The sequence below is a fragment of the Hemiscyllium ocellatum genome, chromosome 42 (assembly GCF_020745735.1).
Source record: "Hemiscyllium ocellatum isolate sHemOce1 chromosome 42, sHemOce1.pat.X.cur, whole genome shotgun sequence".
Taxonomy (NCBI): domain Eukaryota; kingdom Metazoa; phylum Chordata; class Chondrichthyes; order Orectolobiformes; family Hemiscylliidae; genus Hemiscyllium; species Hemiscyllium ocellatum.
In genome coordinates, this window is record NC_083442.1 from 19,291,199 (window position 1) to 19,307,913 (window position 16,715).

Here is a 16,715-nt window from a genome sequence, read left to right on the forward strand (position 1 = left end):
GGGCCTGTTTCCATACTGTAGGGAATCTAATCTAATTGGAAAGGTTTGGAGGGATATAGGCCAACTGTAGGCAGGTGGGAGCAGTCTAGTTTGGGGATTATGGGTTAGCATGGACTGTTTGGGCCGAAGGTTCTGTTTCTGTGCTGTGTGACTTGATGACCACCCTTCAATGAGGGCAGCACGGATGTCGCAAACAAGTTCAATCGAAATGGCCAAGCAGCAGTCCCTGACCGCAGGGCTGAGGTGATTTTCTGATATTTTCCGCCACGTTAGTGTGGGGCAGCTGCGTGCAGTTGAAGCTAGCCGGGTATACCAGCTGTGCCAACGGGGTCAGCCTCTCTCGTCCTCTCGCGTGTGACCCTCTGTGACCCCCTCCCATCTCTCTGCCCTTCGTAGGGTGCGGCAGCAAATCCGGAAAACCAGGACCAGCAGCAGAAACTGCGGGAGGCAGCAGAGGGCCTCCGCGTTGTCACCAACTCAGCAGCTCAGAACGCCATCAAAAAGAAGCTGATCAACCGGCTTGAGGTAACGCACCACGGGTACTTTTCAGGTGGGTTTATAAGCGGCCTCCTCCCAGCATTGGGTAACTGAGTGAAAGGGGGAGAGCCAGTGTGTGAGGAAGCCATTCCATAAAGGATCAAACGCATTGAAGTTATCAATGGGGCCAGAGGCAGGGTCATCCCAACCCCCTCACTCACCAAATGGCACCCAATTCAAATATTTCGTGTGCGGGTCAGTTGACCAGTAGCGCTTTGCAGGGCTCGGTGGATCTTTTTCTTGATCAGGATGTGTTTGTGTTTACTCTCTCCTCTGACCAGAACGCGGCCAAGCAAGCTGCTGCCGCCGCCACGCAAACCATCGCTGCTTCGCAAAACGCCTCGTCGTCCAATAAGAACACGGCCGCCCACCAGCAACTGGTACAAAGCTGCAAGGTAAAGGGGCGTCCCAGAGGGCTGGGTGCGAGTCCGCCTCGGTTTCTCGCTCGGTTATTTCTTCCCTGGAAGGTGCGCTGGGACATCTCCCTCTTCAATTCCGATTAGACGGCGCAAAGGAAGCTGAGGGGGTGACCTGATCTGGCGTATCCTGGGATGTTGAGGGAGGAAATTGCTGGGCCCCTTGCAGAAATATTTGCACCGAATATAACTCCCGACTAAGGGGCAGGAAGAGTCCGTAACTAGTTTTAAGGCAGAGGTAGACTGACCCTTCTTAACCAAAGAGGTTAAAGGTTATTGGAGGGTGACAGATTTGAAGCTCCAGTCAGATCAATCGTGATCTGAATGAATGGCTGTGCAGACTCAAAGGGCTGAATGGCCTAGTTTGGTTGTTCATACATTGCAATGTTCTGAGGTGAACACTATGGAAATGGAAATATTCTTCATCACCCCTTTCTTGGCACATCCCCTTTTTGTCTTTTCCCTTTTTGTTTTGGGTTGACCTCCTTTATCATTAGTTGCCCCTTGAGAAGGTGGGGGTGAGCTGCCATCTTGAACCGCTGCAGTCCACCTGCTGTGGGTTGACCCACAATGCCCTGAGGGAGTGGATTCCAGGACTTTGACCCAGCTACAGTGAAGGAATCGGCGATACATTTCCAAGTCAGGATGGTGAGTGGCTTGGAGGGAGACTTTCAGGGGGTGGTGTTCCCATGTATCTGCTCCCCTTGTCCTTCCAGGTGGAAGTGGTCATGGGTTTGGAGGGTGCTATCTGCGGAGCCTTGGTGAGTGCTTGTAGATGGTACACACTCCCGCGATTGTATCGGTTTTGAAGGTGGTAGTTGGAGCTACGAGCTAGCAGGGGATAGTTTGCAGAGAAGCAGTTTGAGGAAGATCTCCTCACATGCAATGTCTCCTATTTGCTTTCTCTAGGTTGTTGCTGATTATATTCCTCAGTTGGTGCAAGGTGTGCGAGGAAGTCAGGCAGAGCCTGAGAATCTTAATGCCCAACTCGCCTTGATTATTGCCAGCCAGAACTTCCTTCAGGTACGTCTGTGTCTGTCTGTCTGTCTGTGTCTCTGTGTGTGTGTGTCTGTCGGTAAGTTTGTCTGTGTGTGTGTGTGTGTGTGTATATGTGTCTGTCTGTGTTTGTGTTCATGTGTCTATGTATGCCTGTTTGTGTTTGTGTCAGTGTGTGTCTGTGAATATATGTGTCTGTCTGTGTGTCTACGTCTGTGTGTCTGTCTATGTGTGTATGTGTCTGTGTTTGCTGTTTGTGCCTGTGTGCGTCTGTCTGTGCCTCTGTGCGTCTGTGTGTGTCTGCCTCTTTGTGTGTGTGTGTGTGTGTGTGTCTGTGTCTGTGTGTGTCTCTCTGTCTGTGTGTGAGAGTGAGTGTGTGTGTCTGTGTCTGAGTATGTATGTCTGTATGTGAGTGTGTATCTGTGTGTATGAATGTGTCTGCGTGTGTGTCTGTTTGTGTCTATGTCTGTCCCTGTGTGTGTGTCTGTCAGTGCGCGTCTGTGTGTGTGTGTCTGTGTGTGCGTGTAGCTGTATGTGTTTGTGTGTGTGTGTCTGTCTGTGGTGTGTCTGTGAGTGGTGTGTGTCTGTCTGTCTGTTTGTGAGTGTGCGTGTGTCTGTGTGTGTGTGCGTGTCTGTGTTTATGCGTGAATGTGTGTATGTGTGAACAAAAGAACAAAGAATAAAGAAATTTTACAGCCTAGGAACAGGCCATTCGGCCCTCCAAGCCTGAGCTGATCCAAATCTACTGTCTAAACCTGTTGCCCAATTCCTAAGCATCTGTATCCCTCAGCTCCCCACCTACTCATGCATCTGTCAAGGCATATCTTAAATGAATCTACTGTGCCTGCCTCTACCACCTCTGCTGGCAATGTGTTCCAAATGCCCACCACCCTCTGTGTGAAGTATTTGCCTCGAGTGTATCCCCCTTAAACTTTCCACCTCTCACGTTGAAAGTGTGACCTCTCGTTATTGAATCCTTCACCCTGGGAAAAAGCTTGTCTCTATCCGCCCTGTCTATACACTCCATGATTTTGTAAACCTCAATCAGGTCCTCCCTCAATCTCCTTTTTTCTAATAAAAACAAACCTGACCTACTCAACCTCTCTTCATAGCTAGCATCTTCCATCCCAGGCAACATCCTCGTAAACCTTCTCTGCACCCTCCCCAAAGTGTCCACATCCTTTTGGTAATGTGGCGACCAGAACTGTACACTGTATTCTAAATTGCGGCCTAACCAATGTCTTGTACAATTTTAACATGACCTGCCAGTTCTTATACTCAATACCCCATCCAATGAAGGCAAGCATACCATATGCCTTCTTGGTCACTCTATCCGGTTGTTCAGCAACCTTCAGGGTTCAGTGGACCTGCCTGCACTCCCAGATCTCTCTGCTCATCAACTTTTCCCAAGGCTCTTTTGTTCATTGTATAATTCACTCTAGAATTAGTCTTGCCTAAATGCATCACCTCACATTTGTCTGGATTGAAAACCATCTGCCACTTTTCCGCCCAACTCTCCAGTCTATCTATATCCTGCTGTATTCTTTGACAGTCCCTTATGCTTTCTGCTACTCCACCAATCTTTGTATCATCTGCAAAGTTGCTGATCATACCAACAGTGCCCTCTTCCAGATCATTTTTGTATATCAGATTAGATTACTTACAGTGTGGAACCAGGCCCTTCAGCCCAACAAGCCCACACCGACCCGCAACCCACCCATACCCCTACATTTACCCCTTACCTAACACTACGGGCAATTTAGCATGGCCAATTCACCTGACCTGCACATCTTTGGACTGTGGGAGGAAACCGGAGCACCCGGAGGAAACCCACGCAGACACGGGGAGAATGTGCAAACTCCACACAGTCAGTCGCCTGAGTCGGGAATTGAACCCAGGTCTCCGGCGCTGTGCGGCAGCAGTGCTAACCACTGTGCCACCGTGCCGCCCACGGCACAAACAACAGTGGCCCCAACACTGACCCCTGTGGAACACCACTGGTCATCTTTCTCCATTTCGAGAAACTTGCTTCAACTATTACTCTCTGTCTCCTGTTGCTCCACCAGTTCTTTACCCACCTAGCTAGAACGCCCTGCATGCCATGTGACTTCACTTTCTCCATTAGTCTCCAATGGGGAACCTTATCAAATGTACCTTCTCCAGCAACTTTCCCACCACCAATATCAGGCTCACTGGTCTATAGTTACTCGGAATATCCCTACTACCTTTCTTGTACAGAGGGACAACATGAGCAACCTTCCAGTCCTCCGGCACTTCACCTGTGTTTAAGGATGCCACAAAGTTATCTGTCAGGACCCCAGCTACTTCCTCTCTCACCTCCCTCAGCAACCTGGAATAGATCCCATCTGGTCCTGGGGGTTTGTCCACTTCTATAACCTTTAGCCTACCCAACATATCTTCTCTACTTATGTCACTGTGATCCAGATGAATCAAACATCTATCTCTAATCTCAAGATTCATCATGTTCCTCTCGTTAGTGAATACTGATACAAAGTAATCATTCAGAATCTCACCCATTCTCTCAGGTTTGACACACAGCCTTCGTTCATCATCCTTTAATGGACCAATCCTTTCTCTAGTCACCTGCTTGCTTCTTAAATAATAATAAAATGCTTTGGGATTATCCTTAATTCTGCTCGATAAATCTACTTCATGACCGCTTTTGGCCAGCTTAAGACTTATCCTACTCTTCCAATTCAGTCCTCGCTTAAGACTTATCCTACTCTTCCAATATTTCTCCAGGGCCCGTTCTGTTCTTAGCTGCTTAGACCTTATGTATGCTCCCTTTTCCTCTTGGCTAGTCAAACAATTTCTCCTGTCATCCTCGGTTCACGAATCTTGCCTTTCCAATCCTTTGCCTTCAATGGGACGTGCCTATCCTGCACTATCTTCAACCTATCTTTGAAAGCCTCCCACATCTCAAATGTGGACTTCCCTTCAAATAACTTCCCAGCTCCTGTATAATTTTGATATAATTGGCCTTGGCCCAGTTTAGTACTCTTCCCTTAGGCCCACGCTCATCTTTATCTATGAGTCTTCTAAAACTTACAGAATTGTGGTCACTGTTCCCAAAGAAATCCCCCACCGCAACTTCTACCACCTGTCCTGGCTCATTCCCCAATACCAGGTCCAATATGGCCCCTTCCCTCGTTGGACTATTGACATACTGCTCTAGAAAACTCTCCTGGACACTTCTTACTAATTCTACCCCATCCAGACCTCTGACGCTAACTGTATCCCAGTCAATGTTAGGAAAATTAAAATCTCTTATCACCACTACTCATTGCCTCTACACCTTTCCATGATCTGTTTGTGTGTGTGTGTGTGTGTGTGTGTGTGTGTGTGTGTGTGTCTGTCTGTCTGTGTGCGTCTGTCTGTGTGCGTCTGCCTGTGTGTCTGTCTGTCTGTGTGTGTATGTCTGTCTTTCTATATCTATGTCTGTCTGTGTGTGTGATTGTGTCTGTCTGTGTGTGTGTCTGTCTGTCTGTCTTTCTGGGTGTGTGTGTGGGTGTGTGTGTGTGTGTGTGTGTGTGTGTGTGTGTGTGTGTGTGTGTGTGTGTGTTTCTCTGCACATCTCACTGCAGGACCCTCTGCTTCCGGAGGTGGTGAGCAGAGAGCTGGGGAGGACATTGAATTAGACAGGGTATTGGCACACACAAATCCCAAGATCTTCTTGCCCCCACAGCAACTGAACTCTGGATTGGAGTACTGGCTCAGTGGTTAGCACTGCTGCCTTACATCACCCAGGATCCAGGTTCAATTCCAGCCTTTGGCGACTGTCTGTGTGCATTATCTCCCCGTGTCTGCGTGGGTTTCCTCTGGGTGTTCCGGTTTGCTTCCACAATCCAAATGTGTGCAGGTTAGCGTAAATTGGCTGTGCTGAACTGCCCATAGTGTCCAGGGATGTGCAGGCTAGATGGGTTAGCCATGGGGAATGCAGGGTTACAGGGATACCGTGGGGAAACGGGTCTGGGTGGGATGTCCTCCAGAGGGTCAGTGTGGACTCAGTGGGCCAAATGGCCTCTATCTGCACTGAAGGGATTCTATGATTCCATTATCAGTGCTGTTAGGGAGGGATATTGGACCCAGTGGTACTGAAGTAACTATGAAATAGTATGTGGCTTGGAGGGCAACTTGCTTGTGTTGCCACCCATCAGCTCCCCGAGTCCTTCTCGATGGTGGATGTCATGGGTTGGGAAGGCGCTGTCGAAGGAGAGAGGGCGTGAAGTGAGAATTGAAAGTTGTCTTGGTCTTGTAGCCTGCCCTTGTATGAGAGAGACGAGTGGTGGTGAGCGTAACCGAAGGGTCACTACACCTCCGGTGAGGGGAGAGACTAAGAAGTTGGCACCTTCATGGTGATCTCAGCCAGTGTGAGAATTGAACCCATGATGTTGGGTTCACAAGCCAGCCGTCCAGCCAACTCAGTTAACCAGCGGAGAGTGAATGTCTAATCAGTCAATGTCCTTGCATCGAAAACCTTCATATGTCATGTTGGTAGTGGCTGGTCTATGACCTGGACTTTCAGAATCCGAATAAATGCGTTTTCCCTTTTCCCTGAGCCTGTAATAAATTCTTCCACATAATTGTGTTTGTAAATCAGGCAGCCATTACTGAACACCATTAAATGGCATTGTTTTTATGGAGCATTTATCCAGATTAAAATATTTATCTGATGCTGCTGTGGTGGTACCATCTATTTGTTCCTCGATAGATTCTATCGAATTGAGTTGTTAAGGTGCCACTTTGCAAATAAGCTCCATTTTATAAGGCTATACAAGTACTTGGAAAGATAGACATTTTGGAGGTTTAAATAATAAATGTTCTATGGTGTCTTTCAAATGCTTAAACCATTTGTGGGCAGTATTCTGAGATTCAGTATCCTTTCCACAGCTCCTACTGCATATAAGACAGACAGGTTTATTTTGGATTTTGAAAGCTGATATGTTTATGTTTCGATGCTAGCTCAGTGGTTAGTACGCCAGCCTCTGAGTCAGAGGGTTGTGTTTCAAACCAGATTCCAGAGCCTTAATCCAGATTGACATTCTCAGTATAATACTAAGGGAATGCCGCACTGTTGAAGGATCAGTACCAAGGGAATGCCAAACTATCGCAGGGTCAGTGCTGAAGGAGTGCCACACAGTCGGAGGGTCGGTGATGAGGGAGTGCCACACAGTCGAAGGGTTAGTGCTGAGGGAGTGCTGCACTGTCGGAGGGTCATGCTGAGGGAGTGCCACACTATGGGAGGGTCAGCGCCAAGGGAGTGCCGCACTGTCGGAGGGTCAGTACCGAGGGAGTGCCGCACTGTCGGCAGGTCAGTGATGAGGGAGTGCCGCACTGTTAGCGGGTCAGTGCTGAGGGAGTGCTGTACTGTCGGAGGGTCAGTGCTGAGGGAGTGCCACACTATCGGAGGGTCAATGCTGAGGGAGCGCCGCACTGTCGGAGGGTCAGTGCTGAGGGAGTGCTGCACTGTTGGGGGGTCATGCTGAGGGAGTGCCACACTATGGGAGGGTCAGCACCGAGGGAGTGCCGCACTGTCGGCGGGTCAGTGCCGAGGAAGTGCCGCACTGTTAACGGGTCAGTGCTGAGGGCGTGCTGTACTGTCGGAGGGTCAGTGCTGAGGGAGTGCCACACTATCGGAGGGTCAGTGCTGAGGGAGTACAGCACTGTCGGCGGGTCAGTGCTGAGAGAGTGCCGCATTGTCGGCGGATCAGTGCCAAGGGTGTGCCGCACTGTCAACAGGTCAGTGCTGACAGAGTGCCTTACTGTCGGAGGATCAGTGCTGGGGGAGTGCCACACTGTCGGAGAGTCAGTGCTGTAGGAGTGCCACGCTGTCGGAGGGTCAGTGCTGAGGGAGTGCCACGCTGTGGGAGGGTCAGTGCTGAGGGAGTGCCGCACTGTCAGAGGGTCAGTGCTAGGGAGTGCCGCACTGTCGGCGGGTCAGTGCTGAGGGAGTGCCGCACTGTAGGAGGGTCAGTGCTGAGGGAGTGCCACACTGTCGGCGGGTCAGTGCTGAGGGAGTGCCGCACTGTCGACGGGTCAGTGCTGAGGGAGTGCCGCACTGTTGGAGGCTCAGTGCTGAAAATGTTGGGGCCTAATTGCACTTTTGGGTGAATTTCAAACATCGTTTGGCCTAATTTTGAAGAAGAGCAGAAGTAACCTGGCCCGGTCACTATCAACACCCTCATTAGGAAACCAGGGAATCTAGTCTTGCTGATCCTGGGACCTTGCTGTGTATTCATTAGCCGCCTTTTTTTGTTTAATTGCAACAATGAGTGCTCTTCAGGAGTGCATCATTTCTCGTAAGAAAAAGCACTTTGGATATCCTGAGGTTGTGAAAGGCGCTGTGTAAATGTAAGGCTTTTTGCTTAACCTTGTCGTTACGTTCCTGTAGCCCGGAAGCAAGATGGTCTCCTCTGCCAAAGCTGCTGTGCCCACAGTCGCTGACCAGGCCGCTGCCATGCAGCTTGGACAATGCGCCAAGAACCTCGCCACAAGCCTGGCTGAGCTCCGAACATCTGTACAGAAGGTCAGTAATGGTCATGGTCCCCACAGTCCCCTCCCCCCACATGTTAGCTCTGACTGTGTCTTCGTACGGGTTTGCTTTCTGTCTGGAGTGGCCCAGTCGTTCACCAAAACAATTGAGCAAACTGATCTTGACAGGCGAACTAACACGGTAACGTCCGACTCTCTTGAATTCAGGCTCATGAGACGTGTGGGCCCATGGAAATTGACTCTGCCTTGCAGTCGGTGCAGACTCTGAGGAACGAACTGCAGGATGCCAAGATGGCGGCAGCTGATGGGCAACTGAAGCCATTGCCAGGGGAGACGGTAAGATGAACTCCTTCGCACATCAATCTTGTTGTTTTGAGTGAAGGCCGTGACCATTGACCTTCGGAATTTATTTTAAAAATCAAGTTAGTGTGAAGAATTGGCACTGAGTGTGACAGGAGTTTCGTTTATTTAATTGGTTCTTTGACTGTCAGTGCGGAAATGTTTCGACTCATATGAGGGTGACCACTTTTGTACATCCTCAGAAAATGAGATAAAGTTGCCATTTTTCCAGAGGGTCACGCTCTCGTGAGAGAAAGATGTCTGACTGTGGTTTAATCTGAGGGTCCCCATGCCTCAGTCGATGGGAGAGGTTGAAAAGTAGAGTCCTCAGTTGCTGCGGGAATTGAACCCATATTGTTGGCATCACTCACCAGCCATCCAGCCATGACTAGCTGAGCCACTATGTTGTCATAACCCAGATTGTGAAGCTCAGACGTATCGCAGTGATATTTTTCACCTTCATCACACTTGGATGCCACTGGAATACTAGGGCACAAATGTTGGCCCACTCAGGTGTCCCTCCCTCTGAGCCAGACGTTCCTGGTTCAAGTCCCACTCCTGGACTCAATGGCCATGGAGGTTATGTTGTAACGTTAAGTATCAGGTTCTAAACATGTCTGGTACCATGTCAGAGAGTCACACAGCACGGTAACAAACCCTTCAGTCCAACCAGTCCATACCGACCATAATCCCAAACTAAACCAGTCCCACCTCATGCTCCTAGCCCATATCCATCAAAGCATTTCCTATTCATATACTTACCTAAGTGTGTTTAAACATTTTGACTCGTGTCCAACACTTCCTCAGGAGGTTCAGTCCAGATGCAAGCGACCCTCTATGTAAATGATGTGCTCCTTGTGTCTGTCTCAATTTCTCTCCTCTCACCTTAAAAGTATGGCCCCTTTGTCTTGAAATGCCCCACCCTGGGGAAAAGACACCACCCGTTTGACGTGTGGGAAAAGGAGAAGTTTTCTGGTCAGTCAGAACTGTGCGATGCCTCATCCTCCCTAGATTCAATGACTTCACATGCACATTCTCACTGTGAGTGGGCATCACCTTCACTCCAAGTGGCAAGAGCACACTGAAATGCCGATTCTGGTATTCCCAGACTATCCCTTGATTGTTCACTGCAACTTGTGTTGCTCCTGAATCCTGGTCTGGCGGTAAGATGGTTGATTCTGGATTCCCAAGCCAGAAGGTGCGGATGTGAAATTAAGGAGGGACTCTGTTATTAAAATTAAAGAATGAAGGCATAAACATGAAAACTGCATTGAGCTCTTGGCCTGCAGTGATTGATTGCTGCTTGTGCCAGTGTGTTGAAAATAGAACTACATCGAATTGAACTGAATTGAATTTATTGTCAGGTGTACCGAGGCACAGTGAAAAGCTTTGTCTTGAGAGCAATACAGGCAGATCACATGGTTAAGTAGCATAGATAAGCAAATAATAGGTAAACAGCTGCAAAACCCAAAACAGGTACAGGTGAATGTTAAGAGTTTGTGAATCTATTCAGTATTCTAACAACAGTAGGGTAGAAACAGGAACGAAACTGGCTGGTGCGTGTGTTCAGGCTTCTGTACCTTCTCCCCGATGGTAGAGGTTGTAGAAAAACATTGCCAGGGTGGGATGGATCTTTGAGAATGCTGGCGGCCTTTCCTTGACATCGGGCCTGGTAGATGGATTCTATAGTTTGGGAGGTTGGCCTTTGTGATTGTGAGTTCACCACTCTCTGTAACCGTCTCCGATCTTGAATGGTACAGTTGCCATACCAGGTAGTGATACATCCAGACAGAATGCTCTCGATGGTGCACCTATACAAGTTGGCAAAGGTATTCACCGTCATGCCAAATTTCCTCAGCTGCCTGAGGAAGCTATTGTGCCTTTATAACCAGTGCATCCACATGACCAGAGACTTAGAAACAGTAAGCTGTTCAATCCTTGAATATACTTAGTGACCCAGCCTCAACAGCCCTCTGCAGCAAAGTATTCCACAGATTCACCATCCTCTGAGTGAAAAAACATCCTTTCTTATCTCTATAATGTGCAACCTCTTATTCTGAAATTATATCCTCTGGTGAAAGAAACTCCCTGGGGTCGAGGAGTCCAGAAGTAGAGACCATAGATTTAGGGTCAGAGGAGAAAGATATAAAAGTGACCTAAGAGGCAACCATTTCACGCAGAGGTGGTACGTGTATGGAATGAGCTGCCAGAGGATGTGATGGAGGCTGGTACAACTGCAACATTTAAGAGGCATTTGGATGGATATAGAGATAGGAAAGGTTTGGAGGGATATGGGCCGGGTGGGACTAGATTGGTTGGGATATCTGGTCAGCATGAACAGGTTGGACCGAAGGGTCTGTTTCCATGCTGTACATCTCTATGAGAAAAAAACCTTTCTGCATTTCCCCTGTCGAGTCCTCTAAGAATCTTATATGATTCAATAGAATCCTTCTAAGCTCCAATAAGCACAAGCTCAAACTACTTCAACTTTCCTCATAAGACAGTCCCTCCATACCCAGGGCAGAGCTGCGTGAGCCTTCCCGAGACAGCCTCCAATGCCAGTGTACCATTCCTGAAGAGGCTTGTTCCTCAAACTGTGGAAGGTCAGAATGTGAATGAAATTGTGAAAAAGCAGTGGACAGAAAAGATACTGTTTGGTTTTGAGTCAAGTCAGCTGGCGAGTCATCAATTTGACATTTATTCATTATTCATTCCTGATGAAGGGCTTTTGCCCAAAACGTCGATTTTCCTACTCCTCGGATGCTGCCTGACCAGCTGGGCTTTTCCAGCACCGCTCTCTAATCTATTTATTCATTAATGTCCCGGTGAACGTGCTTTGATTAATCAAGTATTTATCAGGCCTATTCTATTACAAGGATGAAGGAGTTAGAACTTTAGGAGTTCAGCCCTCATGCAGAAGTGTGGCTACCCACGTTTTGAGTAATCTGTTGAGCCACTGAGAATATTATCCAAAGGTAGCTCTCCAAATGCATGTTGTTGTTTAAGTCTGCTTGTCCTCACCTTTAGCACCAATGGGAGTTGGATGTTGTCGTTTATTCTTACACATGCCCCAGTCGGTTGATGCTGTTTCCAGCTTCTTGTCCAAGTAATGGGGAGCCTGAGGTGCCTCCAAGCTTCATGGTTGATTGGAATGGTGAATAAAATCACAGTTGACTGTGTGTTTTGACCAAAGGATAGCAAATAAACCTGGAGTACTACCCACGGTTTTGGCCTCCTTACTTGAGGAGGGATGTGGTTGTATTGGAGACGGTTCGGAGGAGATTCACCGGATTGATTCCAGAGGGGAGGGGTTTGTTTTTGGAAGAGAGATTGATCTGATAGGCGCTGGAGTTTAGAAGAATGAGAGGTGGTCTCATTCAAGTATAACAGATGCTAAAGGGAGTTGGCAGAGTAGACGAAGAACAGATGGTCCTCGTGCGGGGTAATCTAGAATGAGAGGTCATAGTTTTAGGATAAGGGGGAGCAGATTTAAAATATAAATGAGGAGGAAATGCTACTTTCAAAGGGTCATGAATCTGTGGAATTCATTCCCCCAGAATGTGCAATGGATACTGGCGCATTTAAGGAGATAGACATAATTTGGACAAGTATCAAGTTATGGAGGGTTATGGAGGAGCAAACAGGAAAGTGGAGTTGAGGGCGAGATGAGATCAGCCATGATCGTACCGAATGGTGGAGCAGGCTGGAGTGTTTGAATGGCCAACTCCTGGCCCCAGTTTGTATGTACAAGCTCATTACAGTCACATGACAGAGTGATGTGTTTGCTATTAAACATCAGTCATGTCTTATTAACTCACTACCATTTACCCTCAAAAAAGGCCCCCAAAGTCCAAGGAAGGTTAGTCTGTGAGATGTTTCCCAAGAACTTTCTTGCCTCTACCTTTCCCATCCTCAAGAATGGAGATCGATGCCCAGTTTCGTGTATCTCCTGTCACTGAATTCAATTCCTCTTGCTTGGTTTTGCAATGGTGCCATTGTCATAGAGATGTACAGCATGGAAACAGACCCTTCAGTCCAACCCATCCATGCCAACCAGATATCCCAACCCAATCTAGTCCCACCTGCCAGCACCCGGCCCATATCCCTCCAAATCCTTCCTATTCATATACCCATCCAAATGCCTCTTAAATGTTGCAGTTGTACCAGCCTCCACCACTTCGTCTGGCAGCTCATTCCATACACGTACCACCCTCTGTGTGAAGAGTTGCCCCTTGGGTCTCTTTTATATCTTTCCCCTCTCACTCTAAACCTATGTCCTCTAGTTCTGGACTCCCTGACCCCAGGGAAAAGACTTTGCCTATTTACCCTTTCCATGCCCCTCAAAATTTTGTAAACCTCTGTAAGGTCACCCCTCAGCCTCCAACGCTCCAGGGAAAACAGTCCCAGCCTATTCAGCCTCTCCCTACAGCTTAAATCCTCCAACCCTGGCAACATCCTTGTAAATCTTTTCTGAACCCTTTCAAGTTTCACAACATCTTTCTGATTGGAAGGAGACCAGAATTGCGCACAATATTACAACAGTGTCCTAACCAATGTCCTGTTCAGCCGCAACATGACCTCACAAACCCTGTACTAATACTCTGACCAATAAAGGAAAGCATACCAAACACCTTCTTCACTATCCTATCTACCTGCGACTCCACTTTCAAGGATCTATGCACCTGCACTCCAAGGTCTCTTTGTTCAGCAACACTCCCTAGGACCTTACCATTAAGTGTATAAGTCCTGCTAAGATTTGCTTTCCCAAAATGCAGCACCTCACATTTACCTGAATTAAACTCCATCTGCCACTTCTCAGCCCATTGGCCCATCTGATCCAGATCCTGTTGTAATCTTTGCTGTGCACTATACCTCCAATTTTGGTGTCACTTGCAAACTTACTAACTATACCTCTTATGCTCGCATCGAAATCATTTATGTAAATGACAAAAAGTCGAGGACCTAGCACCTATCATTGTGGCACTCCACTGGTCATAGACCTCCAGTCTGAAAAACCACCCTCCACCACCACTCTCTGTCTTCTACCTTTGAGCCAGTTCTGTATCCAAATGGCTAGTTCTCCCTGTATTCCATGAGATCTAACCTTGCTAATCAGTCTCCCATGGGGAACCTTGTTGAATGCCTTACTGAAGTCCATATAGATCACATCTACTGTTCTGCCCTCATCAATCCTCTTTGTTACATCTTCAAAAAACTCAATCAAGTTTGTGAGACATGATTTCCCACGCACAAAGCCATGTTGACTATCCCGAATCAGTCCTTGCCTTTCTAAATACATTTACTTCCTGTCTCTCCGGATTCCCTCCAACAACTTGCCCACCACCGAGGTCAGACTCACTGGTTTATAATTCCCTGGCTTGTCCTTACGACCCTTCTTAAACAGTGGCACCACATTTGCCAACCTCCAGTCTTCCGGCACCTCACCTGTGATTTAATTTTGAGCGGCCCTGAAATGAAGGTTTGCCAAATCCACCCAGAATTAGAGCTTTAACTGTGTCTCATTGGCTTCCAGTGTCTCTCCTGTGTTGAAACGTCTTATTTTATCCATTGACGGAATTTCACCAATCGATTGATCAGATGGTGTGAGACATGTAGAACCCTCCCCTTTGGTCGCTGTGATTGATGTCTTGTTGGTCAGGACACAGTGGTTAGCACTGCTGCCTCACAGCGCCAGAGACCCGGGTTCAATTCCCGCCTCAGGCAACTATCTGTGTGGAGTTTGCACGTTCTCCCCGTGTCTGCGTGGATTTCCTCCGGGTGCTCCGGTTTCCTCCCACAGTCCAAAGATGTGCAGGTCAGGTGAATTGGCCATGCTAAATTGCCTGTAGTCTTTGGTGAAGGGATAAATATAGGGGAATGGGTCTAAGTGGGTTGCACTTCGGAGGGTTAGTGTGGACTTGTTGGGCCGAAGGGCCTTTTTCCACAATGTAAGTAATCTAATCTAATCCAATCATGAGTGATCTAATCTAAATTTTCTGCTATTGACAGTCACTTTGAGATGTCGATCACCCCAAAATGTTTGCACTGTCTCATTGCAGTGGAGGTGATGCTGTTCATCAGCATTTCCTGGGTTGTTAGGCCATAATGATCTGGTTCAGTGGAACTGCAAGGGTTCAGTCAGCGAGTGAGGGCCTAATGGCTCAGCAGGCAATTCATTTCGGTCACTGGGAATGAGCACAGGCAAGAGCCATTCGGCCCATCAAATCTACCCAATTCACTTCCTCAGTGCCTTTTTTCACCCCCTCCCCATGTCCTGGGTATCTTTAATGTCTAGAAATCTATCAATCACTCAGGAACATACTTAGTGAGCTGCCACAGGCCTGCTGGTTGGAAATTATAAAGATTCACTATCCTTTGTGTGAAGAGTTCTTGTCTTCCTGTTTTATTCCAGCTGGAGAAATGTGCACAGGATCTGGGAAGCACATCCAAGGCTGTGGGCTCTTCAATGGCACAACTCCTCACCTGTGCAGCTCAAGGCAATGAACACTATACAGGTGAGTACAGTGCAGGATAAAACACAGTGTCCAGGTGGGTACAGTGCAGTGTAAAACACAGTGTGCAGGTGGGTACAGTGCAGTATAAAACACACTGTGCAGGCAGGTACAGTGCAGGATAAAACTCACTGTACAGGTGGGTCCAGTGCAGGGTAAAGCAGGTTGTGGAGGTGGGTCCAGTGCAGGGTAAAGCAGGTTGTGGAGGTGGGTCCAGTGCAGGGTAAAGCAGGTTGTGGAGGTGGGTCCAGTGCAGGGTAAAGCAGGTTGTGGAGGTGGGTCCAGTGCAGGGTAAAGCAGGTTGTGGAGGTGGGTCCAGTGCAGGGTAGAGCAGGTTGTGGAGGTGGGTCCAGTGCAGGGTAGAGCAGGTTGTGGAGGTGGGTCCAGTGCAGGGTAGAGCAGGTTGTGGAGGTGGGTCCAGTGCAGGGTAGAGCAGGTTGTGGAGGTGGGTCCAGTGCAGGGTAAAGCAGGTTGTGGAGGTGGGTCCAGTGCAGGGTAGAGCAGGTTGTGGAGGTGGGTCCAGTGCAGGGTAGAGCAGGTTGTGGAGGTGGGTCCAGTGCAGGGTAAAGCAGGTTGTGGAGGTGGGTCCAGTGCAGGGTAGAGCAGGTTGTGGAGGTGGGTCCAGTGCAGGGTAGAGCAGGTTGTGGAGGTGGGTCCAGTGCAGGGTAGAGCAGATTGTGGAGGTGGGTCCAGTGCAGGGTAGAGCAGGTTGTGGAGGTGGGTCCAGTGCAGGGTAGAGCAGATTGTGGAGGTGGGTCCAGTGCAGGATAAAGCAGGTTGTGGAGGTGGGTCCAGTGCAGGGTAAAGCAGGTTGTGAAGGTGGGTCCAGTGCAGGGTAGAGCAGATTGTGGAGGTGGGTCCAGTGCAGGGTAAAGCAGGTTGTGGAGGTGGGTCCAGTGCAGGGTAAAGCAGGTTGTGGAGGTGGGTCCAGTGCAGGGTAGAGCAGGTTGTGGAGGTGGGTCCAGTGCAGGGTAAAGCAGGTTGTGGAGGTGGGTCCAGTGCAGGGTAGAGCAGGTTGTGGAGGTGTGCAGGTGATGAAGCCTCCATTGCTGATTTCTGAACCTTGAGTTCTGAACTGTTGTGACGAAACCCATTGAATTTTCAGTAGGATATCTTCGAAACTTTGCCAGAAGTCTAGCAGTGTAACATCGGGACAGTGGCGTGCTGACAATCCTGTTTCTCGTCAGATCATTGCTAAGTGTGATCGAGTAGAGAATAACGCCTGATCCCATATCCCTCACGTCCATGCACTAGCTGCAGTTTCTTGGAGTCACAGTTTGTGATGTGAAGCATGTTGACTGCTGTGCTAACTGTGGTGAGATTGGTCTCCATGGTAACAATGGACTGACTCTCACTGACCTCGGGCATCTTGCCATATGATACACGATTTTTGTAAAAGCTT

At 48.5% G+C, this 16,715-nt stretch overlaps 1 protein-coding gene across 5 annotated transcripts in view; it reads left to right on the forward strand.

Moving 5' to 3' along the window:
* Positions 1–16,715, forward strand: part of LOC132834837 (talin-2) — a 352,031-nt gene that overhangs the window by 184,793 nt on the left and 150,523 nt on the right. For all 5 annotated transcript variants that reach the window (XM_060853908.1, XM_060853912.1, XM_060853909.1 and 2 more), the window contains 6 exons: positions 397–525; positions 819–932; positions 1,863–1,976; positions 8,362–8,496; positions 8,670–8,798; positions 15,214–15,316. In XM_060853908.1, the coding sequence (XP_060709891.1) occupies positions 397–525; positions 819–932; positions 1,863–1,976; positions 8,362–8,496; positions 8,670–8,798; positions 15,214–15,316 (724 nt within the window). The remainder of the gene's footprint in view (positions 1–396; positions 526–818; positions 933–1,862; positions 1,977–8,361; positions 8,497–8,669; positions 8,799–15,213; positions 15,317–16,715) is intronic.